The 27,981-nt window shown below is 34.7% G+C and overlaps 4 protein-coding genes across 18 annotated transcripts in view; 2 read left to right on the top strand and 2 right to left on the bottom strand.

Moving 5' to 3' along the window:
* dgo (ankyrin repeat domain containing protein 6 diego) overlaps positions 1-3,244 on the top strand; it is a 136,669-nt gene extending 133,425 nt beyond the window's left edge. For both annotated transcript variants that reach the window (XM_089651226.1, XM_089651236.1), the window contains one exon: positions 16-3,244. In XM_089651226.1, the coding sequence (XP_089507352.1) occupies positions 16-3,231 (3,216 nt within the window). In that variant the 3' untranslated portion in view covers positions 3,232-3,244. The remainder of the gene's footprint in view (positions 1-15) is intronic.
* A 299-nt stretch (positions 3,245-3,543) lies between these two features.
* Positions 3,544-8,410, bottom strand: LOC149426409 (CDK5RAP1-like protein). Of its 5 annotated transcripts, none has more exons than XM_089651255.1 (7): positions 8,149-8,410; positions 6,642-7,278; positions 6,415-6,565; positions 5,982-6,330; positions 5,394-5,550; positions 4,914-5,041; positions 3,595-4,032 (listed from the first exon to the last, which is right to left on the bottom strand). In XM_089651255.1, exons 2-7 carry the CDS (start codon positions 7,255-7,257, stop codon positions 3,625-3,627), a joined length of 1,809 nt encoding a protein of 602 aa, XP_089507381.1. In that variant the 5' UTR covers positions 7,258-7,278; positions 8,149-8,410; the 3' UTR covers positions 3,595-3,624. The 5 variants fall into 5 exon arrangements, with proteins under 5 accessions (XP_089507407.1, XP_089507381.1, XP_089507397.1 ...); XM_089651271.1 differs by lacking the exon at positions 8,149-8,410 and adding an exon at positions 7,833-7,904; XM_089651247.1 differs by lacking the exon at positions 8,149-8,410 and adding an exon at positions 7,625-7,797.
* On the top strand, positions 7,978-11,158 carry LOC149426408 (uncharacterized). The gene is made up of 5 exons (XM_089651291.1): positions 7,978-8,083; positions 8,342-8,527; positions 8,610-8,752; positions 8,973-9,130; positions 10,063-11,158. The coding sequence occupies exons 1-5, from the start codon at positions 8,047-8,049 to the stop codon at positions 10,232-10,234; spliced, it is 696 nt and encodes a 231-aa protein (XP_089507417.1). The 5' UTR covers positions 7,978-8,046; the 3' UTR covers positions 10,235-11,158.
* Positions 11,159-17,757: 6,599 nt separating this feature from the next.
* unc-104 (kinesin family member unc-104) overlaps positions 17,758-27,981 on the bottom strand; it is a 96,361-nt gene continuing 86,137 nt past the window's right edge. For 9 of the 10 annotated variants that reach the window (XM_089651201.1, XM_089651205.1, XM_089651204.1 and 6 more), the window contains 7 exons: positions 27,824-27,936; positions 27,590-27,727; positions 26,949-27,120; positions 26,426-26,558; positions 24,743-24,950; positions 24,059-24,297; positions 17,758-22,280 (listed from right to left, as the gene is read on the bottom strand). In XM_089651201.1, the coding sequence (XP_089507327.1) occupies positions 22,211-22,280; positions 24,059-24,297; positions 24,743-24,950; positions 26,426-26,558; positions 26,949-27,120; positions 27,590-27,727; positions 27,824-27,936 (1,073 nt within the window). In that variant the 3' untranslated portion in view covers positions 17,758-22,210. Of the gene's footprint in view, positions 22,281-24,058; positions 24,298-24,742; positions 24,951-24,976; positions 25,201-26,425; positions 26,559-26,948; positions 27,121-27,589; positions 27,728-27,823; positions 27,937-27,981 lie in introns of those variants that run through there. The other variant, XM_089651214.1, reaches the window with a different exon arrangement.

The following is a 27,981-nucleotide window of genomic DNA, read 5'->3' as shown; positions in this document are numbered from 1 at the left end:
ATTTGACTTTTTCAGTATGGCGACACATCCCTCCACACTTCAGCTCGATACGGACACGCCGGAGTCACCAGGATTCTCATCTCAGCGGAGTGCCATGTATCGGATCAGAACAAGAACGGGGATACAGCTCTCCACATTGCGGCTGCCATGGGACGAAGGAAACTAACAAGGATTCTTCTGGAGGCAAATTCTAACAAATTAATTAAAAATAAGCAAAATGAAACTCCCAAAGATATCGCCGTACGGAAAGAATTAAATGAAATAATTGTAATTTTAAATGTGCCATCAGCAAAGCCGAGAAAGGAAGGCAAGGCCAAGGATAAAACCAGAGACAAAAGTATAGAGCGAACTATTGATATTCCTGATGGAATAGAAGTCGAAATTACTAAGAAATCGAAGGAAAAGGACATACATGCAAGTCCAAATAAAAATAAGGAAAAAAGAAAATCCAAGAATGTTCATTTTGAAAGTAATGCTAAACACTGGTCGCCTTACGGGTGCCACTATTACCCCGATCCTAAAAACTTCCCTAAACCAAATCTAGATTCATTACCAAAAGAACCCTTGAAAAAAGGTGAGCAGTACTTCCTAGATTTGGCAGGTAATATCTGTAAAGGCCCGGTCGGAGTGGGATACACATGTTACTGTGCCCCATTCTTCCGCCACATGGAGGACAAACTGAACAGGGATAAACAAGAAATCAAACATCATATTGACAAAGCTCATGAAAAATTGGACCAGAAGGTGACAAATCTGGAGCTGAAGACACAGGGACAGATATCAGAATTAACTCGATGTGTAGCAGCAGAGAGAGTTCTCTGTCGCGAAAGACAACACCACTTGGAGCAGTGGTTAACAAGAGGAATAATGTTCAGAGCCTCGGAAAGAGTGAAGAAGATTGGCTTGAGTCCAAAGGGTTCGGTTGATTTACCTCCATTGAAAAGAACTCAAAGTCTTGAAATGCTCGACGCAACATCTAAAACCTGGAATATCATACGGTCTTTCAATGATCACGCCTTCGACACAAAAACTCAGATAGATGATTTTAGAAAATCATTAAGAAATACTTCCAAAAGTGTCGATGTATTGGATGGTAATACAACACCGGATTCTAAGAAAAACAGTGCCTTGAAAAAAGAGAACCGCAAAAGCAGAGAAAGTTTAATGCCATCAGACCATCGTTCTGATAATGATCAAATATCGGACCACAATCGTGCAAGCATCAAGTCCTCTGAAAAGAGTATCGCTGTCTCAAATTACAATTCTGGTCAGAGCAAATTCAGCAGGAACGGAAGTGGGTCTTCGTACAATGTAACAGCGGAAATTCATTCTAAATCACTAAAATCTATTTTGTCTCGATCGCCTATGAGACATGAAATTTCGCACAACTCAGAAAGTGATGAAAAATACTCATCACCAAATAAAAAATCTCCACGGTCAATACTTACTAACAACAATATGTCCTATATGCTTTCGGGTGCAACAAACTTGACAAATTCTCCAATGACAGAGCAGAATAAGTTTCCAAGTAACAACTATCAAAAAGTTTCAGAAATTGTGAATGAAAAATCTAAAACGGATGGAGAAGCTCAGTTTATGGAATCACAGAGAGAACCAAATATCAACTGTTTCGAAGAAATTGAAAATGATGGTTACATTAGAATTCCAAAGCACTCGGTGAGATGTGATGATAATATCCTGCACGATCCAGTAGCACACTCTTGTAGTAATGAGATACAAGACTCATCTAGAAGTTCTTTACATCTTGATAGCCCATCTCAGGAATTCCAGACAGAAAATAACAATGGAATTATTATTGAAAATGGACCAAGGAAATCAGTCCACGAATTAGTTGCCAAAATACAAGAGCAGCAGATAATTGATGAAATACAGCGGATATCTAGATCACCTGTTCGAGAGTTAAAGTCTCCTGTGAGAAATTTGGATGGTTCGGTAAGTAGACCACTTACTCCTACCTACCTCTTGGGTCCCACCAAATCACCTGTTCATAATAGTTGGCAAAATAATTCCATTCCACTCAGTGAGAGTACCCACTTCAACACGATAGAGCCAATAAGTCCACCGATAATAATCCAGCCCAGTCCCAGCATTATTTCCAAAACTGAACCTAATGTCAAATCACCCAAAAAGTTCAGTTTTCACAACTTGATTCCATTTCCATCCAGAAAAATGTTCAACTTTCAACAAAAAACAGACGGCAACAAGTCGGAAAGCAGCGATGAAGAAGATGAACCAATAAGGAGCACTTTAGAACCTGGGTTAATGAATAATTCTAATTTACTCACAACTTTGCCACTACCCAATTATGAAAATATGGTTTCTAGCCAAAGTGCCCAACCACAAATACCAGTTAAAACTGTAATGAATGGGCACTACATAAACAATGGCAGTCATATGGCTCTAAGAGGAAGTTTACTTCCAATCCCTAAAGATGCTTACTTTCACGAAATACCAAATCGGCAAAGAATGCACGATAATCATCAGAACCCTCGAGGCCCTATTCAATATCAAACATCTAATCACATACATCCGCAGCCGCATCCCCATTACAATAATTCTACTTCACTAGCCCAACCGTGCTTTAATGGTGTTGGTCAACCTGCGCATCCCGAAAGCTTTGCGGGGCCTAATTATGGCCGAAGTAGACATCCTGTATACAATTCAAATAACTTACTAACTGAGATGATGCATGATCACATAAACCGCGAGTTATCCAGAACGCCCCATTCGTATGCGAACCATGCCAGCCATAATTCCCAGATGGAAATCCCTAATGCAGATGCAAACATCCATCAGGGATATTTGAGGCAGTTCCCCGCCGAGCCAGCAATTTCCCGGGCTGAAGGGAGCCATTACCCTCCCAGAGAAATGATGGGGAGTCATGTCAATGTACCGATGGGGAGTCAGATGTTACCTCCACACGGCCATCACGATGCCGCTATCCACTTGCAGAATCACATGCACAATCTGGCAATCAATACACACTTGTCCGAGTTGCAGAGTCAATTGGACCGCGACTCGCACAATGACTCAGGATATAGCACTAAAGTTTACGGTAGTTCTCAGGGAGCTTCTCCGAGTTTATCCGGTAATATAGATTGCTCCGAGAACCTTCCCGTTCAGAAATCCGGTGTTGCCATGAATAGAAATTTAAGAACTAATTTAATAAATCCGCCGCATTCACATCTTGGCGCATCGAGTCTTGTATGACTTATGATTATGATAAAACAGAAAAAGTACAATTATTTTTTAGGAAAATTTTTTGAGAACTGTTGTGTTCTTATAGATAAAAGTAGGTACATACATATTATGATTTAAATATTACATTTAGAAATTATTGTTAAGCATTTAAATTTTTTATAAAATTAAAGTAACTTAAAAAAATTAGACTAGGTAATTATTAAGTATTTTAAATGTTCAAATAATTAAGTATTTCATTCACCATACATAAATTTAAAAAATCGACACTATGAAAAGATTTATAATTTTTTTGTATACCCATAATTTATTTATTTAATTCTAAATTATGTGCACATAATAATATTATGCAAGGAGGGAACTAGTACTATCTTAACAAAGCAATAAGGATGAATAAACAATTCACTATACAACCGACTTTAATTTAGAAACCTCACCATCTAAAATTGACCTATCAAACGAACATAAGGAAGTATGAAATAATGGTGTTCCTTTTAAAATCTGCGAATTAGAACTGTGAATCTTAACAGCGATGTAATCTCCAGCAGATATCTCCCGCGATGAGCAATCTGTATGAGACAGTGAAATCTTTCCAGCAGGAATGAGAACTTTGAGATTGGCATCATTCCTTCCGAACAGTGTGTCTCCAGATTTCTTGCTTTTTCCTTCCACCAAAATGACTTGAACTTCACCAACTTGGGCAGCATTCAACTCTTCAGCAACTCTGCGGTAAACCTCAACCATCTTTACGAGCCTACCCTGTTTTATGTCATATGGCACGTCATCTTGGTATCGACGGTGAGCTGTTGTTTTCTGGAATATAAAATGGTGGGTATAAATAAAATATATTGTTATTAGAGAAAGCCATGGTTTTCATTTTTAAAAGGCAAGTAATATTTTGCAGAAACTTTTTAGTCTAAAAATTAGTTTATCTAATCACTACCTGTCAAAAAACAACAGTAAATAAATAAAAAACAGTAAATTTTTTATTTGTCGGTTTAAATAAATAATTCATATTTAAAGTACTGAGAAAAATGGTGAAACCAGTGAATTAACTAAAAACAAGACTATAAGAAGCGAAATTCTGTAGAGAAAAAATATTGATTCATTTTCACAGATTTGGGAAATTTCCCTAGATATCAATAATTTTTCAAGTTATATACCTATTGTTTCTAATGTACAAAGTAGATTTAAAGTAAGCAAATTATCAACTATAATACATAAGTATTGTATATTTTTCTGGTTTTTGGACTTTACTGGAAACACTTGGAGTGTATTTTAATTTTTTTATTTTGAATCACAAAACATGCTTTTATAATATCAACGTTGACAATAACAATTTATTGATAACGGGCCCGACCCTTGTACAGATAAACACTGTTTACTGTAATAAATTTCTGAAGGAAAGAACACTTTTTTCTGGGAACAGGCCCTTTATAGATTAAAAATACTAATCCATCGACAGTCGACACTACACAATGAAAAAGAAGCAACTGCTTATCGACATTTTAGAGCTCTAGAATGTTAGTGCAGATTCACACCATTTCTAATAATCAACTATTCAAACAATCCATAGATGGCGACTGTATCTAGAATTATTAAAAACTTATCAATTAAAAAATTAAACAAGTATAAACACAGGGAAACAAATCTTTTAAACATAAGGGTACCCTCAGTTATAAAAAAAAAATTACCTCTCTCATGCTGTATGCAAATAGATAGGCAACATTATATTTGACTTTTTCCATTAGAGTGAGTGTGTCATCAAATTCTTCATCTGTTTCATGACAAAAGCCACAAATGAAGTCACTCGAAAGACCAACTGAAATAAAGCAAAGAAATTATTATAATATAAATCAACTAGTTAGTAACTGAGTGGACAAATTATGCTGTTCTCAACAGGGCGTCTTAGGTTCAATTCCTTTGCTAGTCCATCATTCCACAATAGTCTAGGACCCGTGAGAATGAACATTTAGTAAGCCTAAAAAAAGCTGGTCTTCCGGTCGGCATCTTGGAGGGTTCCGCTCAGTCATGGAAATAGTGGACGATTTTTTTTTGTAAAAATTACGTCAAAAACTACACAAACGGGGCATGGTTTCTTACAATAGGGGTCGATTATCAGATGAGAAATTCTCACACAGAAAGCGTATTAATACATATTATTGATTACTGACCATTTGGGATAACATCTCTCACATGTTCTACGAGGTCTAAGTAAGCTTCTCTAGTGTACCCTCTCCTCATTCTCTCCAGGACGGCAGAATTACCAGACTGAACAGGAAGATGCAAAGACTTGCAGATATTTGGACGCTCCTTCACTAATTGTAGAAGCTTAAAAAATATTTAATGAATATGATTTGAGGTTTATTGAAATTTATTTTTGGGGTATTATGCCAGCCATTATAATGGACCAAAGAAGGAGGTAGCGCAACATGGCATAATACATACTCCAAAAATAAATCACGTAAATGTTTAATGAAATTATTTATTATAATATACATGATAACTAGAGCTTAATTATATTTATTGTAAATTATCAGTGTAGTTGCTGGTATGGAAAAGTGCAGCCTATTTTATTTGATTCCGCTGATAAAAGAAATCAATAAGAATAAATTCAGATAATTACAAGTAGATAAATTAAATGCTTGGTAGTACCGGATCACACAGTGATCCGTATTATTTAATTTTCTACACAAGCGAAGCAATCATATATTATGATGAAGGCTGTACACCTGTAATTTCATAAGAAATGTATAGGATACCTCATCAGGGAAGTCTTTTGGATGTGGCGATGTAAAACGAATTCTCATCTCTGGGTCCACTGCAGAAACTTTCTCAAGCAAATCAGCAAACCTTAAACCACCCGTCTTTACTTTGTAGACGGTTTTGAATCCCTTGACCTGATTAGTAGCCTCGCGGGGACTGTCTGCTTCTGATAAATATCTGTAGCTGTTCACATTCTGACCCAGCAATGTGACTTCCTTGACACCTTGCTCGGAAAGCAATTTGATTTCATTGACAACGGAATCTATAGGTCTGGATCTTTCTCGTCCTCTGGTAAAAGGGACTATGCAGTAAGTACACATGTTATCACAACCTCTCATGATGGATCTGAAACAATCGGAAAAAGAATAAGCAAGATTTTTAATTTTTAACGACTTCTGTTGTATGTTTTATAAAATAATTTTATTTTACACAAATGCTGATTTGGAGCTGCTGTTGAGTCTCACAGGAACAATGTCTGCGTAAGTTTCATCGACAGAAAGAAGTACGTTTACAGCTGTTTGATTATTTTCTGTTATTGCCAAGAGGCGGGGTAAATCTTTGTAACTATCGGGACCAGCAACTGAAAGAAAACAACAATTTACAAGAGTTGAATGGAAAATTATTGAAGTTTGAAAAAAAAATCTGCCAGTTCTTACCAATATCTACAGCCTGTTCCTTTTCAAGTAACTTGTGTTTTAATCGCTCCGCCATACAGCCCAGTATTCCGATCTTTACTTGATGATTTAATTTTGCCTGCCTCTTTTTTAAGCCCCTTAAATGATCCAAGTGATTCCAGATTTTACTTTCTGCGCCTTCTCTAACAGCACATGTCATCACTAATATAACATCGGCTTCTTCTCTTATGTTTGTTTTGGTATAATTATGAGATTTTAAAATAGACCAAACAATTTCAGTGTCGTTAACATTCATCTGGCAGCCATAGACATTGAAGAACACTTTTTGCTCTCTGAAGTAAACTAAATTATTGTCTAAGTATGGAATACTGTCATCAGTTGTATGAGGTATACTGTAATTTATTTTTGTCGAGGCTGATATGAAATCTGAGAGGCCAGGGCCAGTTTTGAAGTCCATTCTTTTGCTATTTTCCGCATTATTTGAAATAGTTAGATCAACTACTCCTCTGAACTTGGAGCAGTAGTTATTACTTTGTAATCTTTTTAGTGAAAAGGTATCGTTTTCAAAAAGATTTCGGCATGATATTGGGAAAATATTTTTTCTGGCAAAGATACGAATAACTTTCATCATTTCCATTTTTATTTGTACTGTCGAAATCTAGAACAAGAAAAGTATGGCTAAAATAAGTTTATCGAGAATCCTTTGAATGAGGGGTACCTACTCGTATGTTTATTTGTCTTGACAGTGGGTCGGGAACCATGCATAAATAAATCTCTGACGAATTATGGCAAACTTTCTCCGTCACCCTATCATAAACAACCATGTATTTTTCATACAATTTTCAATCGTAATACTTAACACAATAATCGAAAAACTAAAGTACAATATAATAATACATATTATTACAGAATCAATACACAAAAGGATAATATTTAATTTTTAAGAAATAATCTAACCTAAGTACTGATTTATCAGAAACGTTATTATACAACAAAATACAAACATGAGCATACACCTAAAATAATTGAGAAAAAGCACCAAAGTGTGCTAAAACTTCACTGCTTATATGCACGCGTATTCTATTCTAGATTCTAGCGATCCTAGCATAAATAAGATCCTAGCAATGTAGGTAAACGCATGGTGGATGTAAGCATAAATTGAATAATAATCTGTCAAAAATTCAAAACAAAGAGGTGAAATTACACAATCACCTCGCTGTTGCCCTACTGTATGGACGCACAAAACGTTTCCCAAACAAACCAACTTGGGTAACTACTCTCTATTTTTAAAGGTAAGTACCAACGATTATTATTAGGAGAAAATGTGTGACGAGGAATATGATTTTCTTAGACTGGCAATGTATTTTTAATCGAAATCGGAAGGTTTGCGTGAGGTGCTTCTGACTCACGAAATTAGAAAAATAAAATGAGTGAACGCGATTTAGAAGACAATCGCAGCAGAGGTACTGCACCATGCATAATGTGTTTATTTGACTATTTGAAAACTTAAATGTAGAATATTGGGTACCTGTTTTTAATTTGTGTTGGACTTCATAATGCTGCGAGAATCTGTCAATATGACATGGTTGCCAGACTGATCACGACATTCCCGAGATTTTCTACTCGGAACTTTTGTTATGTGTATTCGCTGAGATAACTACCAAAATGTTCCTATTGCGATCTTTACTTGATCTCATTTTGCCAGTATTTCATATTACCAGGGTCTTCGAGATCCAGTTTTAAAGGCAGAGAAGACCGTTGCTATAAAGATTCAGATGGCTCTCGGGGTAGAGAAAAGCGAGGAAGACGAGACAGGAGCAGGTCTCGCGAGAGACCCCGGCGCCGCTCGAGATCGAGGTCGAGGTCGAGGGAAGGCAAACGTGAACCCAGAGCCAGACGAGAACCAGGTAATTTGAAAATATTTCACATTCCTTTAACTACTTGCTTATTAAAAATACATTGTATTATAACATTTTTTAACGGCTACAGATACAAATGTAAGGGAAATGTCTATAAGCCCTCAGAGGGAGGACAGCCATGGATCAAATGACAATTCTTCCCCCCCTACCCCGCCACCGCCTGCTCCGAGAATCACTAAAATATCTATTGGATTTAAGACTGTAGTTCCTAAGGTACGTATTACCGTTCTTCGTATACCAGTTCTCTATTCCAAGAACCATTAGATAAACTTATTATGAAAGAGAAAGGGGCCTTTTTGGCCCCGAGCACTGTATGCCATTATAACAAAAAGTTAAAAAAAGTACCAGTACTTAAACCAGTAACTTTTGCAATACGTACGTATCCGTGAAAGTTACTGGGATGGATGATTAATTTGTTTATAATTAATTTCAGGCCCCTCCGATCAAAATGTCCTTAAATGCTCCCTCAACCCAAAGCAGTGCAGTGATAAAGAAACCTCCCCAAGTTGCCTCTGTCTTCGGAGATGGAAGCGATGAAGAACCAGAAGAGATGCCCGCTGAAGCCAGAATGAGAATGAGGAATATCGGAAGGTGTTTAAATTTTTTTTCTTTATTAACCCCTCAGACCTCTGGTATATTCTGTCAGAAGGTTGGAATATTTCCGCTTTGCAATAAAATCCTAGTAAATGGAATATTTCTGAATGTATTTGAAAACTGTTTTTGAAATATTAAAGCTTTCAATGCAAACAATAATTTTTTTTTAAAAATAAAAATTACTTTGAAGACAATATTTAAATATTACAATTTGAGGTTTTACTCAATAAAGTTATTCCGAAAAATAAAATAAAAATTACGTTTCTTGTAGTTAAAATTACTGATAACTATAAAAACCAACACATTTTATTAGACAAATGTATTACAAACGATAGTCACCCCACTTTTTATGTCATCTCACATAAAATAATTGATAAAAAATTCACATAGTTTAATATTTTTTTCCAAATTGCGGTCGGAACCTTTGGTTTCATAAAGGTGTACATTTTAATTCTCATGTGGTTAGCTTCTAGATTTGAATATAAAGCGTGATGTTTTCTCTTTCTAACAACATTTAGATCATATTTATCACCATGATAGCAAGGGAAACAACTATTTCTATGTGACCATATGAAGTGAACAAAGTAGCCTGAGGGGTTTAATTAGCTATTTAGCTCCTTACTGTATTATAATTAATTAATACATATTATAATACAATAACACTGAAAGTGACTCTACAACTGATGAACTAAAGATTCATGGGTTTAAAAATAATATTGTTTAAAGAAAAGCTTTTCATACATAGTTTTGTAAATAAATAATTCACAGGCAGGTAAATTTTTATGACCACCGACATCCGATTAGCTAATAATTATTATTGTTCAATAATTGGCCCGTTTAAACCATTTTACCAATGGTGTTTATTTACAACTTATATATTTCCTTGATTATTTTAATTAATTTAATATAATTTATGTTTTTCTTTGAAGAGATACACCAACCTCCGTGGGACCCAATTCCTTTGGCAAGACAAAACACGGGTTCTGTGATGAAAAGGCAATTTTCCAAAAAAACTTGAAAGAGGCAATGGACAAAGTTAGCCCCACAGCTCACCACTCCTCGGCAAAATTTTCTAGCAATTCTTTTAAGATGAGTAAATAGTTACGCAATATGTGTATGTTTTCCTAACTAATGTTAAACCTTATGTACAAAATGTCTTCGAAATTGTTTAATCCTTGATAATTAAAACTAATGAAGTCATAAAATTTTGTCACAAAAAACATCACATTCACCTTTTGTATTTCTTTAGTTCACTTTAATGCCCTTTTTATTATGTATATATATCTCACTCGAGTAATGATTTTTTAACTCATATTCCTGTTTCACTGATTATTTTTGTGGTAGCAATACTTTAAACCTCCTACAGACCACTCAATTTGGTTGGTTCAACCGTTGTATTTATTATTTTATAAATATATTTGTTACCTTTAGGTGATTTTTCACGAAAACGGCGCTAAATTAAATTAAATTAGCCAATATTATTAAATTATTATTATTGTGTGTGTGTCAATCGTTGAGTGTTGCATACAGACGATGGGATGGTTGGTTTTATTTCATCAGTTGTTCTTCTGGGGCACTCATGCAGCATGCCTCCTACTTTATAAAAAAAAACAAAAATTATTAACATGAAAAGAAAAAGACAAACTTGGGCAAGAAATAGCTCATTAAATGCAAAAAAAAATTGTCATTCTGTTACTAAAAGAATACAAATTTAGCTTTTCATTGTTTCATTCGTTGCATCCTTTTCAATACATTTGAACTGCTCACGAGAAAGGTAAATCCTCAACCACTGAAGCAATCGGTGTCAAATATATATATATATATATATATCCCGCTACATTTGTTGCGTCCGACCCCTAAAAACTCCATAGCATTGCAGCGTCCACCGACTTACAGCGTCCGATATACGGACGCTGCAATGTTTTGACCTCAAAATTGGCCAGAACGATGCTTACCCCATGTAGAATCGTATGGCAAAAATTTTTGTGGAAGCAAAAAATGTCTCAGAATGTCTGGAAACGAATATTGAACGTTTGACATTTTGCCGACAGGTTCGCTACACGATGTATATATCGAGCAGTGTATGTTTTTATTCATTTCTACGATCTTGCCGCGTCCACGAAGTAATATAATTTTCGATACATAACGACGATCATGCTGCGTCTACGCATTACATCGTTAGTATTGCGTCCTCAAGACCGATTACGAGTAGATATTATTTTATATACATAACGACGGTCGTGCTGCGTCCACGCATTACGTCGATAGTATTGCTTCCCCCTGGCCGATCACGTTGAAATATTATTATGAATACATAACGACGGTCTTGCTGCGTCTACGCATTACGTCGATAGTACTGCGTCCTCGTGGCCATTCGGAGTACATTGTTAAATATTATTTGAGCGTTTGGTTGAGTAAATCATCAGATTTGGCAACATTTGGTTAATTTACAACGATGCCGTTTGATACTCAGAACTAAGAATCGTCTTGCGTGGTTTTTAATGCATAACGACAATTTTGCTGCGTCCACGCATTACTTCGATAGTACTGCGTCCCCATGGCCATTCACGAGTACATTTTTATAAATTATTTGAGCGTTTGGTTGAGTAAATCATCAGATTTGGCAACGTTGGGTTAATTTACAACGATGCCGCTTGACACTAAGAACTAAGAAGCATCCTGCGTAGTTTTTAATGCATAACGACGATCGTGATGCGTTTACGCATTACGTTGGTAGTATTGCGTCCGTTGTTGTTTTTTTTAAAAGAAAAAGCGTTTTTTTGGGAGCGAAACCCGGTCGGCACAAAGTATAAAAAATAAAAGTGGTGTTTACAAAGTTATTGTTTTATTTTAAATTAAATATTGTTGTCAATTAAACAAACAATTTATAAGTTCCCGAATATTATCTGAATATAAAATAAATCTTATAGAATAAAATAAAAACCTCAAGATATGAATTGAAATCTAGCAAGAATATCGTAACACAAATTGTGAGGATTATTATTTATATATTCATAGAATTATAACTATATATTTTATCACACCTTCATAAATGCAATGAAAACTTTAACTTAAATGAAATCAACAAAAAATCAAAATATAGAAGAATACGTATGTGAAACATACAGCGAATGCACTAAAATCTAGAACAATATAATAAATCTACTAACAATCTTACACTTAAACATAAGGAGTATAATTTGAAACATGGACGAACTTCTGGTATACCTATGTATTTAACATTATGTCCACAACCAGATTTTTTAATACTATCCGAGGCAAATGCCTCGGATAGTATTAAAAATTAGTAGTAAAAATTATATTTGTATAAATATACACGTGTAATTTACCTAACTGAGAAACCAATTGCAGATTTCCGCAATATTCTATTCTATTATGTATGTAAAAATTTAAAAACTATACTTACAAGAACTAAAAAATATTAAATTTATCGAAGAAAGCAAACACTTAGTGGCTTGACATTATACAAAATGAAACAAATACTTTGTTTTAAACCACTTTATTTTTATTTATATTTCGTCGACCGGTTTGGATTGAACCCAAATATTGTATAAAATAAATATAAAGTGGTTTAAAACATAGTATTGTTTCATTTTGTAAAAAATATAACTTTATTCAAGAGGGAGATTATTATAACATGAGATTATTTTAACTGGAGATTATTATAACAGGAGATTATTAAAACAGAAGATTATTATAACGTAATACTACATAATATATGTCATTACATAATATAATAACATTTTATGCAGTTTGGTACACGTTTAATACATTTTTAATATAGTTTTTATATTTATTTTGGTTACATTGAAGATAGAATCAGAGAGAATGTTACTATACATATGTTGAACATATTCTTCTAAGACAAGCATTTTTATTTTACTAGATTACATGAGCGTGTGTGCCGTGTAGGTACTTTCAAATCAATTCTACTTAATAAACTCCACATATTATGTTTCTGCTTATCATTCATTGGTATTATTTATAACTAACCTGTTTTTATTACTTTTATTGTATTTTCTTGTAAGGCTATTAATAGTTTTTGTAATAATATTTGCAATATAAATATGTAAAAATATATTGTTGTCCTCTCCTAAGCACAAGCATCTTACTTATCAGAAAAGTGATTTAAATATTATTTAATATTATGTTGTAAATATTGTAACACTAAAGATGTTAAGAAATAAAAAAAAATATATATTTTTATATTGAACTTAATGGTATTAATAAGTTTAACTCATTAATTAAAATATTGCAATTTGAGGTTGAACTAATTAAGTTAAATATAAAAACAGATATTATTATATTGAATACGTAACGACAGAAGTTCTGCGTCGATGGTATTGTATCCTCGTGACCAATCACGAGTAGATATTATTTTGTATACATAACGACGGCCGTGCTGCGTCCACGCATTTCGTCGATAGTATTGCGTCCCCATGGCCGTTGGCGAATTTGTACATTTTTATGTATTGTTTGAGTCCTTGGTGAAGCAAAACCCCAGATTTGGCAACATTCAGTTCATTTACAACGTTGCCACTTAGCACTCAGAACTAAAAAGCGCCTTGCGCGGGTGGACATTTTTGTAAGATGGATTACAGTGGACGGTAAATTGATATCCCGACCTAAAAATGACCGACCGCCCTCTGCAATGGAGCGAACTGGCGCGTTATGAAATGATACATTTTTACTAAGGATATCGTTGTAAAAAAAATTGTCGCACGCCTGCGCCCAGTAGGTACGTTTGTATACAAGGTGCAACAAGATATTCATTAAAACTTCTCACTATCAATAGACAGTTTGTTGTCAGGTTTGGTGTGTTTCTGGATGTCAAAAAAATAAAACATAAATATATATACATATATTTTTTCTATACCGCACAAGAGTCTCAACCGCTCCCGTCTGGAACAGCGAGACTGTGGCATCCCCAATCTGAGTACTAGGGTGAAGGTATTGGGGAGGGAAGAAGATGAGGAAGAGAAATGTAGAAAAGTACCTGGCTATTTATATCTGGTCACCAAACACGGCAAAAGCTTGGAAATAACGTTTCCATTCGGAATGGTGGTCACACACCAGGGCGATACTGAGAGTATATTTCACTCTGGAACGTGCTGCAAACACACATTATATTATGTTGAATATATTAATTGTGAAATAACACAAACAAATAAAAATTTATTTGCGCACGCCGGGTTTGACCGTCAGATTACGGGCTTCGGATTGCGAGTCGAGAGTCTTATCTCTCAACCACAGATGCTATAATTAATTAATTAATTCACTATGAACGTGAAAACTTCACTAGAAAAGTAAGAAATATTTTGTGTTGTTTATTTATTTGTTAATTTATTTATTACACCTAATAGACGTTTTCATTCTAGTTTAATAGTTGAGTATCGCAGTTATTATAAATTCTTCAAAATTAAAACAATAGAGAAAACAAAATAGAATGAAAAAAAAAATGTTACAACAAAAGCGTATAATAAAATAAGATACATTGGTAAAAATGATAAGAAGTCTCACATAAGTAGATATTCAAAATAAAGAAAAGATTGCAAAAATTATAGATCTCTATTTGTCTCGATATATAAAAGAATTAAAATAAATAATATTTATATTGATTATTTTTAAGGTGAAATATATCTCCCATATCAGAATAAGTCATGTAATCCTAAGGGGTTTAATAATATAAGGGGCATAACAACGGCCTAAATTTACCTTTTGAAACTCTCAAAACAAATCCAAGAGTCTTAAGGGCCGTATATACGGAAGACGTAAAAATTAAATCGACCTTCAAAACGCCATGTAACAAACAAATAATATACACTCGAACGCAAGAATATATTATTCAGTATGGACGTGAAACCTTTATTAGAATAGTCAGCAATATACGGCAGACGTAACAATTAAATTAGAGTGAACGGACGTGAAACCTATATTAAAAGGAACCTTCAATATACAAAAAATATACACCCGGACGTGAGTATGTACGTGACGCTAGAAATGTATGAGAGTGTAATAAACATCAAAACCTGCATTATTATGAATATTAAAAAAATATGATATTAGCGATTATCGTGAGTAAAACATAGTGCAATATTCACAAAAACAATCTAAAAAAAAGAACTAGAAGTGCTGGACGCCCAAAGACGGATTTACGCACGGACGCAATAAATGTTGTGGGACCTATATATATATATATATACATATGCATTTATTATATAATTTAATTGAAACCATTCCTCAAAATATTAATGTGGAAACATGAAATTGATTACTGCGGCCTAAAGCCAATGAATCAACCCAGATTTCATCGTTTATCCCATATTTTTACAAATATACAAATACAACTTGTATCCTTTCCTACAAATTTGACATATTTTGGCAAGCGATCGCCCAAAACATTTTTGCAAACTTTGCATAATATTCCAAAAATCACTTGAGTGGATACAGGGTGCAGCAAAACAGACAGTGCAGTTTTGAAGGGCTATAACAAACAAAAAAAAGTGCAACTTACAGAAATGGGGTTTATTTTACCCAAATAATTAGTCTCCTGAAAATACTAATACAAATTGAAAATATCTCCTGAGTAAAAATAAATTTTAGTATTTTCAGGAGACTAATTATTGCTTATAATTATTTGTTATCCTTTATGCTATGCGTAAAACCTCGTCTTATAAACATTAGTTTATCATTGAAAAAAAATAATAATATTTGACAAGTCAAAAATATTTCACCAATAAATGAAGATATCATATGTCTCGACGCCATCTAGTGAGAAATTTAGCACTAACAAAGCCTTTCCTACAAAAATAAAGTTGGTTGTTTACACTTCGAAAAAATATAATAAGCAGTAATTGTTGATTGAGGTACTAGTACATATTGAATTATTTGGCAGGTTGGAAATAAGCCGACATAGCTCAGTGGTTACAGATCACCTGACCGGACATCAGAAGGCACATGTTCAATTCCCATTGGCTGCATTTATTTTGACTCTGGAGATATTTTCAATTTGTATTAGTATTTTCAGGAGACTAATTATTGCTTATAATTATTTGTTATCCTTTATGCTATGCATAAAACCTTGTCTTGTAAACATTAGTTTATCATTAAAAAAAAAAAATATATATTTTACCCAAAACCCAATAAGCCTAAATTTGGAAATCGCACACCATATGGTCACTTTTGGGGAGTAAAATGGTCTTGTGAAGTTGCCTCGGGTTATTTTCAGCCCTGTGCTGAAAATTTTGTTTATTCACCGCTCCACAGAGATGGAAGGCCTGCTGGGTGGCGATGAAAGAACGACCATCTTCACGAAACGCGTGGAAGGCGAAGCCCCGGTGTTGTCCGGACCAAACCATGGTAACGACTGAAAACGGCACGCCCCTTCTAACACAATGAGACTTCTCCCAGGTTCCTACCCTCACCACACGGGGGTATCGGCCCTTCAAAACTGCAATGTCTGTATAGTGTTAAAAATCTGTCAAAAATGCATGATTATTAGTCAGGCCTGTCATTTTATTTATCATTATTTGTTATATTATTTTATTACGCTCATGAACAACTACGTATGAAGGCTCTCTAGGCAGTTTGAGAAATTTACCTGGGTTGGCGGTTGGGCGGTGGTTGGATGCTCTGGCAGTATAACCATTAAACTTGATAGCTCATATCGCATACAGTGCATCTCCACACGGTTCAACTTTATGTTAAACTCAACCAAATTGAATGGTCTGTAGCGCCCATTAAAGTGTGGCAAAGATCACTCAGACTAACGTTACCCTGATAAACTGATATCTAGCATATGTTAGTGTGTGTGTGTACATCATGGAAACAAATCTTCTAATAAAGTAACATTTGTTTGCAATTAAAGATATTATTTTTAATATAATATATGACAATTGGTGTTTTTGTTTTGTATTTTACATTTCATATTTTTATACTTTAATTTTATTATCTCATCCATCCGTCCCATTGGATGGAAACTCGAAATTAAGTTGTAATTTTACAATTCCTTCAAAAGAAAACCTTGAAGGTATTTATTATACATACAAAGTTAGAAACATACTGTGAAGACAATATTTCTTGTAGTAATGTTCTAGTGACCATTTCTATTGGTCTACATGTTATTCCAAAATGGATATTGTGCAGGTTTGTTTGAAAATGGTTTACATATATTGTTTTGACAAGTTTCCTTACATACCTGTACAATAATACATACTTCCTTGGTCGAGGGGTAAGGCTCTCGACTAGCAAGCCAGAGGTCACTGGTTTAAATCCGGAGTGCGCAAGTAAAATTTTACTTGATTAATTTGTGTTATTTCACAATTTACTGGTTTAAATTGAGATATAGTATTTTTACGGCATTTTCCAGAGTGGAAGACACTCAGTTCCAGCCTGGTGTAAGATCAAAATTTAGAAATGAAACGTTGCTTGAAATGGCTTTGGCCGTGGTAGCCAGGTAGTTCCCCACCTTCCTATTCCCCTCTCCTCTACCTTCAGCCTCACAATATACCCTAATTGGGGATGCCATAGTCTCACTGGCTCTAGATGGTTGGGACTCTTGTGCGGTTTCACATTTAAAATAAAAAGGAAAATAAACAACAATAAATTTTCAAAGCATTTTATTTATGACTTAATACCATTTCATTTATTATTTTGGTAATACATTTAGCTTTGAGTAATTCAAATATTACATTTTTAATAAGGTAACCTAAAATATAAATGTAATACATATATGTCAATACTTTCTTTCTACTTTTAGTAAACATTCCGCCGTTTTTTGGTGAACTATTTGACAGCAATATTTTGAAATACCCTCCATCTTGGTGAATAAACACAGTTTAAGTGAAATGATAGTACATTATATTAAAGTTTCACACGCGTTGAGAAACTGAAAATCTCAAATTATAGAATATTTCTACGCAAGGAGTTTGATAAAAATAGCATGATAAATTTAGGTTTATTTAAAAGATCTGTTAGGCGGAATATATATTATAAGGCATATACATACATGTATGTTAAAAAAACTGCGTAATATAGTTCCATTACTTAGTATATACAATGCTGATTGAGAGTGCAATGTACAGCGGTGGCATCAGTGCGTCTATGTCGTGACTACTGGAAGGAATGCAACGAGAACTCACACAAACAGACGTCTATGTAAGGTTGATTGAATGGCTCAATTTGTCCATTGCCCTAAATCAAATATGCTTTATCCAAACAAGCAAACAAAACGATTAGGATCTGCGCAAAGAATATATCACTTCATGTGTGCCCCAGAGTGATTTGGTTTTTCACTTAATTTACAAAATGCATATAATATTAGTTAGTTTAATTTTATGTTTTGCATAACACGCTGATACTCCATTCAAATTCATTTTAAGATGAGATCCAGCTCACCTATGTTTGATTGCAATATCAGTTTTTTTTTTAAATCATTCTTCTTGTAACATTATCTTCACTCCCCAACATGTGCATTGTTTTATTTTTATGTCTTGGGAAGTGAATAAAAAAAACACCAGAAAGAAGTAAACATTTTCCACGCAATGCGCTTTACTGCCCAATTTCCACATTTCCCCGTGGTGGTTGAATTTACGGGAAATATATAATGGTTGTGGGACCTACCAGTTATACCCAACATCCAGCTGTGTTATAGCTTAAGACACCTACTTCCCACCCCTTATTACCATATTGAAGTATACTGCCTAAGATAGCCTCGTTTCACTCTCCGAGCTTTAGATAAAGAGTAAGTTGGGGTAACAATGTACTACATTTAATGAAGTTCCCGTGAAAGCATAGGTTTTAAAAGGACTTGTTGAATTGGGAACACATTATGTATTTGTATAGTGTGACATACATATTATATTGCACATGAAGATTATGTAAGGTGACATAAATATTAAATGTATGATGAAATTACTTTACTTTTATTTGAGATTACAATTATACAAATATAAGGAATTCTCAGGAGACACATGTATTTTCTGTGGGTTTATGATACAAACAATATTTGTGTTTGTATAGACACTATACAAGATAATATTCTGGTTTGCTGAGAAAACTAATTATGACTACACAAGTCTACATACATATGTATATATTTTTCTATTTGTGCAAGAAGCATTTTTATAACAAAAATAAATATATTTTATACCCATTATAAATATATAATTCTTGAATAGATTACCCGTTTGAATATAAAATTATATGCAAAAAAAAGTTGAAACGAAGTAAGAAGATTAATAAACAGAAATTGAAACAGGCATTATTTACACAGCTAACTTGTACTTTTCAAATATTTAAGAAGAATCAGCTTCAATACTGGGGAAGATAATATATTATTATATTTAATGTTGCACTCAATTATATCTACGAGAATCCTTAAAATAAAGTATGTTAAGAATGCAAACATCAATTTCCATTTTTGTATTTTAAATTTAAAAGCTGCAAGACATTTATGTATGTTGAAATATAATATTATGCAATAAATAAGTCTACACAATTACTCTAAAACCAACGACCTTCAACACTTAGAACTCACTGTTGCTTAGAGCCATATCATTGGCTGTCGCTCCTCCACATTTCTCTAATCTATACATATAGAAAACACTTTTTAAGGGATGTTAATTTAGCTAAAAATATATGTATTTATTCAATCCAACATTTCCCAACAACCGATCAATCAACCGGCTCGTGTTAATTGCTTATTTTCATAATCTGTCATTGCACATCCCAAGCCTATTAATATTTGTACATAACTCATCTGTCACTGTGTAGTGTGTCTGTGTGTAGCGTGTTGACACAGTGGCAAATGTACCTATTCGTATATGAGATCAGAGCACTCCGTTACTTTACGTCATGTCACTTCACTCATCCAAGCATACCACCTTACAACTTACTAATAATTAATACTTTCAATTGTATTACATCTAAGTTAAGGGATGTAAATAAAAGATGTCTAATGCACTCCCTCACAAGTAAGGGATTATACTTTTTGATCTTATCAACATAACAATCAACAACTATATTTCTAAACTTTAATAATTTCAAGCAATTATTTTAATATAAAGAATCACATATATACAAATAAATGTAAAAAGCTTAAAGAGTAAATAAAAAGAATAAGTGAATGATTTTATCAGACAAAGATAATTTTGACAACTCGAAGTTGACGAGACTAGAGAGTTCACTTTAATAAGATTTGCACACAGCTACATGTTTGTTAAATGCATAATAATATGTAATGCGGTAACGATAGAATGATACAATAATTTTATAATGGTCCGCAATAAATATTTCAATTGAAGAAATCATATTAAAGTGACATTTAGTACAATATTTTCATTCACTATTACTTTATTCATAATCCTAATATTATAATAAAAATATAAAATTTAACATGGTAGCTCTCAAAACTGATGCCTAAATTGTTTTTGGTTTGAAACACGTGAGCAATGATTAGAAGGTTTCCAAGGTAGCTTTATAAATATACATTTGATATAATTTAAAAAGAACTTTGTCAACTAAATACAATCATTATTCTTTGCACGAATAAATGCTTCATTAATAAACACACATGTAATAGATTAGCATTTAGAAACTTTTCAACCATGCTCCAAGGTAACGCAATGTTTGACTAGACAAAACTATAAGCAAAAAATATCACAATATATTATCATATGGAAAAATAACACATTCATTCTTTTCGCCAGCTTGAAATCCTATGGAAATTTAACAGACATTAAAAATCAATATTTTGAGATTCAACATGCGGGGTAAAGCATACCTACATCTGGATTATTTTATTCCTGTGATCGAGTTGCATTTAAGGTTCACCCCAACAGCACTTCGGGCCAAATATATTTTACAGTTAATTTTAAAAGTACATATTCACATCTTTGGAAATCAACATTTAGATTTTATTCAAAATTAAACATCATTTAAATTGATTGAAATGATTTAAAGCAGGAATCAAATGTTATTTACATTAATTTTAGTCGATTGACAGCCGTTTTGAAAGAGCATATTTTGACGCCTTTTACCCGTGACAATAACCGCAGCTAGGATGATTCATATATCAAAAACTACTATTGTCACCGGAAGTAACAACCGAGAAGTTAAAACAATGCCTGCTCGCAGTCGCAGCGGAAATCAAAACAACGCCAGCATTTAATCTGCTTATTATTTGAACCAATGAAATCTGTCTGAATCTTCCAGTCCCGTTCCCTACATTCTAATCGCCATTTCTATTTACCTTCCACTTGCATTCGTTATGTTCATGCGCGCTTCTTCATTTCTAGTTAAACTTCATTCTACGAGATAGTATTTTTAAATGGCACTTCAAAAGATATGTCAATATGTAATTTTATGTTTCGAACCACTCGATAATGCTGGCTCCGCAATGATACATTTTACCTCAATTTTCAAAGTGTATACAGAATGCATTTAAAATTGTGCTCTGATAAACCTGCAGGTAAAAATATGAATACATTATAATGTAATGCATGTACCTCATAGAGAAATATATTATGAATACAAAGTATGTATTTTATAATCTTTTTCCATTTCATTGTCTAGATATTTATCACAGGAAATTTGGTTACATACCCTAATTCAATCACAAATTCAGTCAAATCTCCATACATATTATAAATAATAACACAGTATAAAGATTGATTTGAATAACTTGGATAAAATAAGAAAAATTATTCGCATTTTAAACAAATATAAACCAACAATGGTGGTCAGACGAGACATGTGCCAACACATGGTCTTAATTCACTCAAAATAATGCAATGGAGATAGACTTTCATACTCATATATACATATATATATAACTAAAAGTAAACTTGAATGTAAAGTATGTTTGTATGTTGCAAATTTAAATGCAGAATCTATAAGTATAAGTTTAGTATGTATGTGTTGGAAAGAGGTTTGATGACTAATACATGTAGAAGAAGTAGAGCGACCTGCAGGCATGGCAATTAGACATAAGCGGGGACATGCTGTGCAGATGTAACGCACTTAATAAACCAGTACAGACTCCATGGTGATCGTATCTCATTTGCCCGGCACGAGGGCGGGCGGCTGCTGCTGCTGTGAGGGGGGGTTCTTGCGCGCCGACTTGGACCTGCGGGGGGCAGACTTACAACATGTATATAAAGCTAAGGATTGATTGATATGGAACATGGTACAGTATATGAAAGTTTATTTAATTGATTTTAATTTGTAAAGCATAATTGGAGAAGGAATTAGTAAGAAAGGATTTGAGAAAAGTTGACTATTTCTATTTTACAAGAATAAAGAACAACACGCAATGCCTTCCATATGGATTTTCATGGAAACCAATGTCGCCACTGACATAATACTATTTGGTTCTAGCCTATATAACACACGCTCTGCCTCTCTTAGGATGGGTTGTTTCGCAGAATTTGAACAATTTATTTCAAAGTTGATTTTCATTTCATGTTCTGTTTTTATATCATTATTGGCCAGTTGTTTCACAAAACTAAAATAATAATAGAACTTGACGAATTGTTCAAATTCTGTGAAACAAGCTGTCTTTAGACTTGGCTGATTTTCATAATGAAATTTAAGCGGAGAATGCTCTGACTTTTGGAACATGAAACATGCCCACGTGGCTTTTCTTGTGTTCTTCTTTAGTCTATGTGTTTTACAGATAAAATTAGACCATTTTAGTTTTTAATCTTCATATCGCCGGTTAACCCATTGGCCTCCGAATTGTTTTGTACCAAAGTTTTAAATCTGCAGTGGTGTACTAAATCTTACATAACTTTTAAACTAAACATGCAAACGAAACAATTTTTTTAAATTTACTCGTTCATTGAATTCAGGTATGCAAAAAATATATGCAGTTTTTTAAAAAATAATAATAATATGATTAAACGAGGATATAAAAATATTTTTTTTATAAAACCCATTTTTTTTTCTTTTTTTTATAATTGGATTAAGAAAAGTTTTACATTAATCATACTTATGACCATAATATATTTTATTTCAATTTGGGCTGATGTTAGCTGCCCACCACGCATTTTACGAACAAGCTTGTCAATTCCCGAACCACACGCTATTTTAAAAAAAATTCAATGACGCTGAAATATAACAAAATTTCAATCGTAAATATCAGGAAAAAACTGTACCAACGGAGTCCTGCCAATTACTACGAAATGAATGCTTAATTATCTACAGAGCGATTGGCATTTAAAATTTTAAACACAGATGTCAATAATGTATCCCTTTTTCGTTTTTAAGCCGACGACACCAGACCCGCCAGGATGGCGTCGTTTGAGGCCAATGGGTTAAGGACTAAATATACCGTAAAATTTGCCTTTATGTGTTATGTCTTTCTTTATAATTAAGTGTTATGTCAAAGAAATTTAAAAAAACTAAATGAAAATGTAAAAAATATAAGTGGAATGATTGTATTAAAAAGTCATTTAGTTTTTTAATTCATGACAGATAATTAATTCTCTACAGCGACAAATAGTCTTTTGTGATCAGTGATATTTTAAAGTAATTTGCTTTCAAGACATTTTGTAGGTACCTACTGATAAAATAATATATACATTGCATCCCTAATCCCTATGTGTATCCCAAATATTATATATTGTAAAGTATTGATATCTGAGAACTAACAATTTGTTCAACTAATTTGACAAATATAACAATACGTCACAGTAATAAGCTTTCTGTCAAAACAGAAACAACAATATTGTAAAATTTAATTGATTAGGAGGTGGCGGCGTGTAATGTTCTGGATTTTTTCAAACATTTTTTTACAAAACACGGAATAAATGAATATTTAGTGAGTTTGGTAGTTTTTGTTGAAGAATATTGTAATATTAAGACAAAGTACTGCATTTAGACAAACAGTATAAGACCACTTACCTAATCTGTCCGGCCAGCAGTGGGTTGATGGCGTAGAGCCAGTCGTGCACCTCCTTGTCGCCGAGGGTCTGCAGCAGGTATCCGCGGTGCTTGCTAACCACGCTGAAGGTGTTGGGCATCTTCACCATCTGCGCCTGGTCCTCCGAGTACTCCACGTGGGCGGCGGCCAGGTTGATCACGGCCCGCTCCACTGGGTCTTTATCCGACCGGAAGATGAACACATACGGGCGACGGACAACCTGGGAATATCAACAAAAATTATGATATTGTATTGAAAAAAATTAACAAGTGAAACAATCACCCAATTTTATGAAAAGAAAAAAATATTTTGTCAATCAATGTTTTTTTAGATTTAACTCATCAAAATGGCATAAAACAGGCTCAAGGCTTATATACATAATAATAGAACCTGAAAATAAATGTTGAACTTTGATGATTTGTTCAAATTCTAACAAGCCGTCCTATGTCCGTTTTAGCTCCTGAACAAATTGCAATCAGCAGAAGAAGACCATGTCAGCTTATTACAATTTGATATAAAACTGAAATGCACCTAGAATCGTCGTTTCACAGGGACCTTAGAAATGTAAAAAAAAAACAAAATGGTGATGAATGGCCGCCATATGATCACTTTTTCATATGTAAATTTCAGTGAAACAGCTTTTGTATAATTTCAACATAACTCACCACCCAGCGCTTCTTCCAGCCATGTGTCTTGTGCTGCAGCACGTTGAGGTATCCCTTGCGCGCTACTGCCGCGCTGACCCTGATCTCCTCACAGTCGGGTACGTAGAGGGGAAGGGGGGCCGGCAGGGCGGGGGGTGCGGCCGCGGGCAAGTTGCCGCCCCACATCTGCATCGTGTGCTCCAGCAGGGCACGCTCGGGGGAGCAGAGCCTAGAAAAATTCACAAATCCTTATTAGATATTACAGTGAGGATGGCATTACAAACTGTCTATTCATCAATGTACAGGGGCACCATATCCATGTTTGTGATGTGTTGGGTGCATACAGGCGGCTGATCGTGGAAGCAGCCATACATTGACAATCTATTTTAATTTAACCCTTATAAGCTGCGGCCGCGGGCAAGTTGCCGCCCCACATCTGCATCGTGTGCTCCAGCAGGGCACGCTCGGGGGAGCAGAGCCTAGAAAAATTCACAAATCCTTATTAGATATTACAGTGAGGATGGCATTACAAACTGTCTATTCATCAATGTACAGGGGCACCATATCCATGTTTGTGATGTGTTGGGTGCATACAGGCGGCTGATCGTGGAAGCAGCCATACATTGACAATCTATTTTAATTTAACCCTTATAAGCATCAAGAAGCGATAAAACTTTTATATCTTATCTGATTTCAATAACATATTTTTAATATTTACGAAAGCAGTTCTTAAAAATTCCTCATCTGTCCATTACAATGTGTTTTGGGCTGTGCTTTGTTGACTTCAGTATTCAGTACAGTATCAGAAATACATAAAAAGGATTTCCAACTTGACAGATTTCTGATATAGTAAGAATAATTCTTACAAAATTCTGTATTTGTTACATACAAAGTGGTGGTGCGCAAATCTTTCGTTCACAATTGTGCGGAGGGTTGCGGTAAGTGCGATAATGACTTAGACAAAACAAAACGAATTGAATTTGCCTTAGTGTTTGTTTACAAGAGGAAATGAGTGGGAAAGGCCAAAGACCTCCCCTTAGGTCTCGTCCTCCGTAGCCGCTGGTTCCTTTACACTTATCAGCTTGCATACAATTAAGGGCAATTCCCTTTAACACTCGCTCACTCAACGCAAAAAAAAACAGTGACATTCACTGCGGCGGGTAAAAACGTTTCACTGGACGATTGTGATGCTCCAAACAATCACAGTCGAGTTCAACATATGCGGGTATTCACAAAATGACACGAATGTTCGCGGTGACCAAGATGCAACGATAAAAATGCTCCCTGTCGTTTGGCCCTGGTCAAGGAAAGGGGACAAGGGGCAAAGGGGGGGTGAAGGATACACATTTTAAGGCTATTCAATTTTAAAACCTCACGTGCAACTACAAAGTTTTTTTACACTCATGTGCTTTGTTGACTTCCGAGTATCAGAAATAGGTACCTACATAAAAGGGGTTTCCAACTTGTCAGATTTCGGTCAAAATAAGCAGATTGCGATTTCCTCGGAATGGGGGCTTGTATTCTAGTTGATTTGTTTGGTTTATCATTTTTTTTCTTGCGAACATTAGTTGAAGGAATCCGACATATAATAAATAATTGAGGTGTAAATTGATGACCATTTGTAATTAATATACTACACTAAAACCAGATAGCATTATTAGTTAGAGCTGCCTAATGTATTACGTATATGAATTGATAACATACTCAAATGAGCTGGCGCTCTGTATGGAGGACATGAGACTAGTGGTGGAAGACATGTCCGTGACTCCTTCGTCAACTGGGGAAGCGGGAGAACCAGCAATTATTGTGTTCACATCTTTAGAATTGCCGATGCGACCTGCAATAAACAAAAACATGAGTAAATAAATAATAAGAATAAAAATTACAAATAAAGACTTTTTAATTTAATAACAATAAAGACTTTCAATATGATAAATGTTGGTAATAAAAGCATTAAAACGAAGCTTAATATTATTGTGTAAATTGATTGATATGTACATATTTATAACATTGAATGGTTTGTAGGAGTTTTGTTGAGTGTCAAATGACATGGCATTAAAAATCATGACCAAATGGGTCAACCCAGAAGCAGATCAGAAGAAAATTGGAGCAGGATGGGAAGGCCTGAGAACTGGAGACGAATGACTAATTCCTTGTTGAGTCTTGAGTATTGAATGTATAAAGTGCTACTAGACGGTATTAAAAACAAGTGAAGTGGATAAGTCACCTTGGATGAGACGGAGACACTTAGTGGTGAGGTACCTCTCCCTCTCGGTCATCTCCCAGGGCTCATAGAGGGCCGGGTCGGGGTGGTTGGGGGCGGGGGCGGTCTCTCCTCCACAGAACACGGCCACGCCGCCTCCTCCGCAGCCTGCCTTGGCCACCATGTTGCAGGCGTCCTGGAATGTTTTAGTTATTACATTAGAGTTGTCTGATTACTTGGTATAATATAGAATCCCATCTCTTTTGGGTGGTTTGTAACCACTAGATAGATAATACAACTAGAAATGCCTTCCATGTAGATTTGAATGGAAACCGATGTCGCCACTGACTTAGTACTTTTTGGTTCTAGCCCATTTTTCATGCGCTCTGCCTTTCTTACACTTGCCTGACATCATATACTGCCATCCAATTTGATTGAAATGAAAACACAGTTCTCAATTCGAAATTTAAGCAAATAATGGTAAGACTTTTGGATCACGAAACGTGCCCACTTCAGATTTCTCGTATTCTTCTTTATTCTATCTTTGTAAGTACCCTGATTCACCATCATAATAAATTTTTGAAAAAAACTGTGTTGGCAGCCGGCATATATACAGAAAAGCTGATTCAAAGTCATCAGTCACCTAACGTTTCAAGTATGTTTACCTTTTCAGACTTGGTGAAGTCGTGCAGTATGATGGGAGCGGGGTTTGTTATTTGTGGAGGAGCTATCCTCTCCCGGATCAGCAGGGCATGTCGGGTACGGCCCACTTCCTCTAGTCTGGTCAATTTCTCCAACTCCCACTACAATGTAATGAACACAGTTACACATCTATTCTCGATTTAGTCATTTGTAATCATAAAGGTTGGTTCATTGCATTTTATTTTGTCTTTCTCTACCTGATGGTCAAATATAAGCGAGTCGCCTCGTGGTCTCCACCCGTGAAGATTCTCCTCTCCTCGCACATAAGTGCTGCTGGTATCTAACACACGGCGCTGCCTGCGCTGTACTCCTATAAATATAAACACACAGTAAGCGTCTCGCAACCTAAACAATT

The sequence above is a fragment of the Hesperophylax consimilis genome, chromosome 1 (assembly GCF_061612785.1).
Source record: "Hesperophylax consimilis isolate HC1 chromosome 1, BYU_Hcon_1.0, whole genome shotgun sequence".
In the NCBI taxonomy this organism is placed as follows: Eukaryota; Metazoa; Arthropoda; class Insecta; order Trichoptera; family Limnephilidae; genus Hesperophylax; species Hesperophylax consimilis.
This window is presented reverse-complemented; position numbering and strand designations above follow the sequence as displayed.

Coding starts and splice junctions, on each gene's coding strand:
- LOC149426409 (XM_089651255.1), bottom strand. CDS start 7,257: ATGGAAATGATGAAAGTTATTCGTATCTTTGCCAGAAAAAATATTTTC. Junction 6,331..6,414: donor AGCTCCAAATCAGCATTTGT/GTAAAATAAAAT, acceptor CGATTGTTTCAG/ATCCATCATGAGAGGTTGTG. Junction 5,042..5,393: donor GAGAGATGTTATCCCAAATG/GTCAGTAATCAA, acceptor GCTTTATTTCAG/TTGGTCTTTCGAGTGACTTC.
- LOC149426408 (XM_089651291.1), top strand. CDS start 8,047: ATGAGTGAACGCGATTTAGAAGACAATCGCAGCAGAG. Junction 8,084..8,341: donor AGAAGACAATCGCAGCAGAG/GTACTGCACCAT, acceptor TCATATTACCAG/GGTCTTCGAGATCCAGTTTT. Junction 8,528..8,609: donor CAGAGCCAGACGAGAACCAG/GTAATTTGAAAA, acceptor TAACGGCTACAG/ATACAAATGTAAGGGAAATG.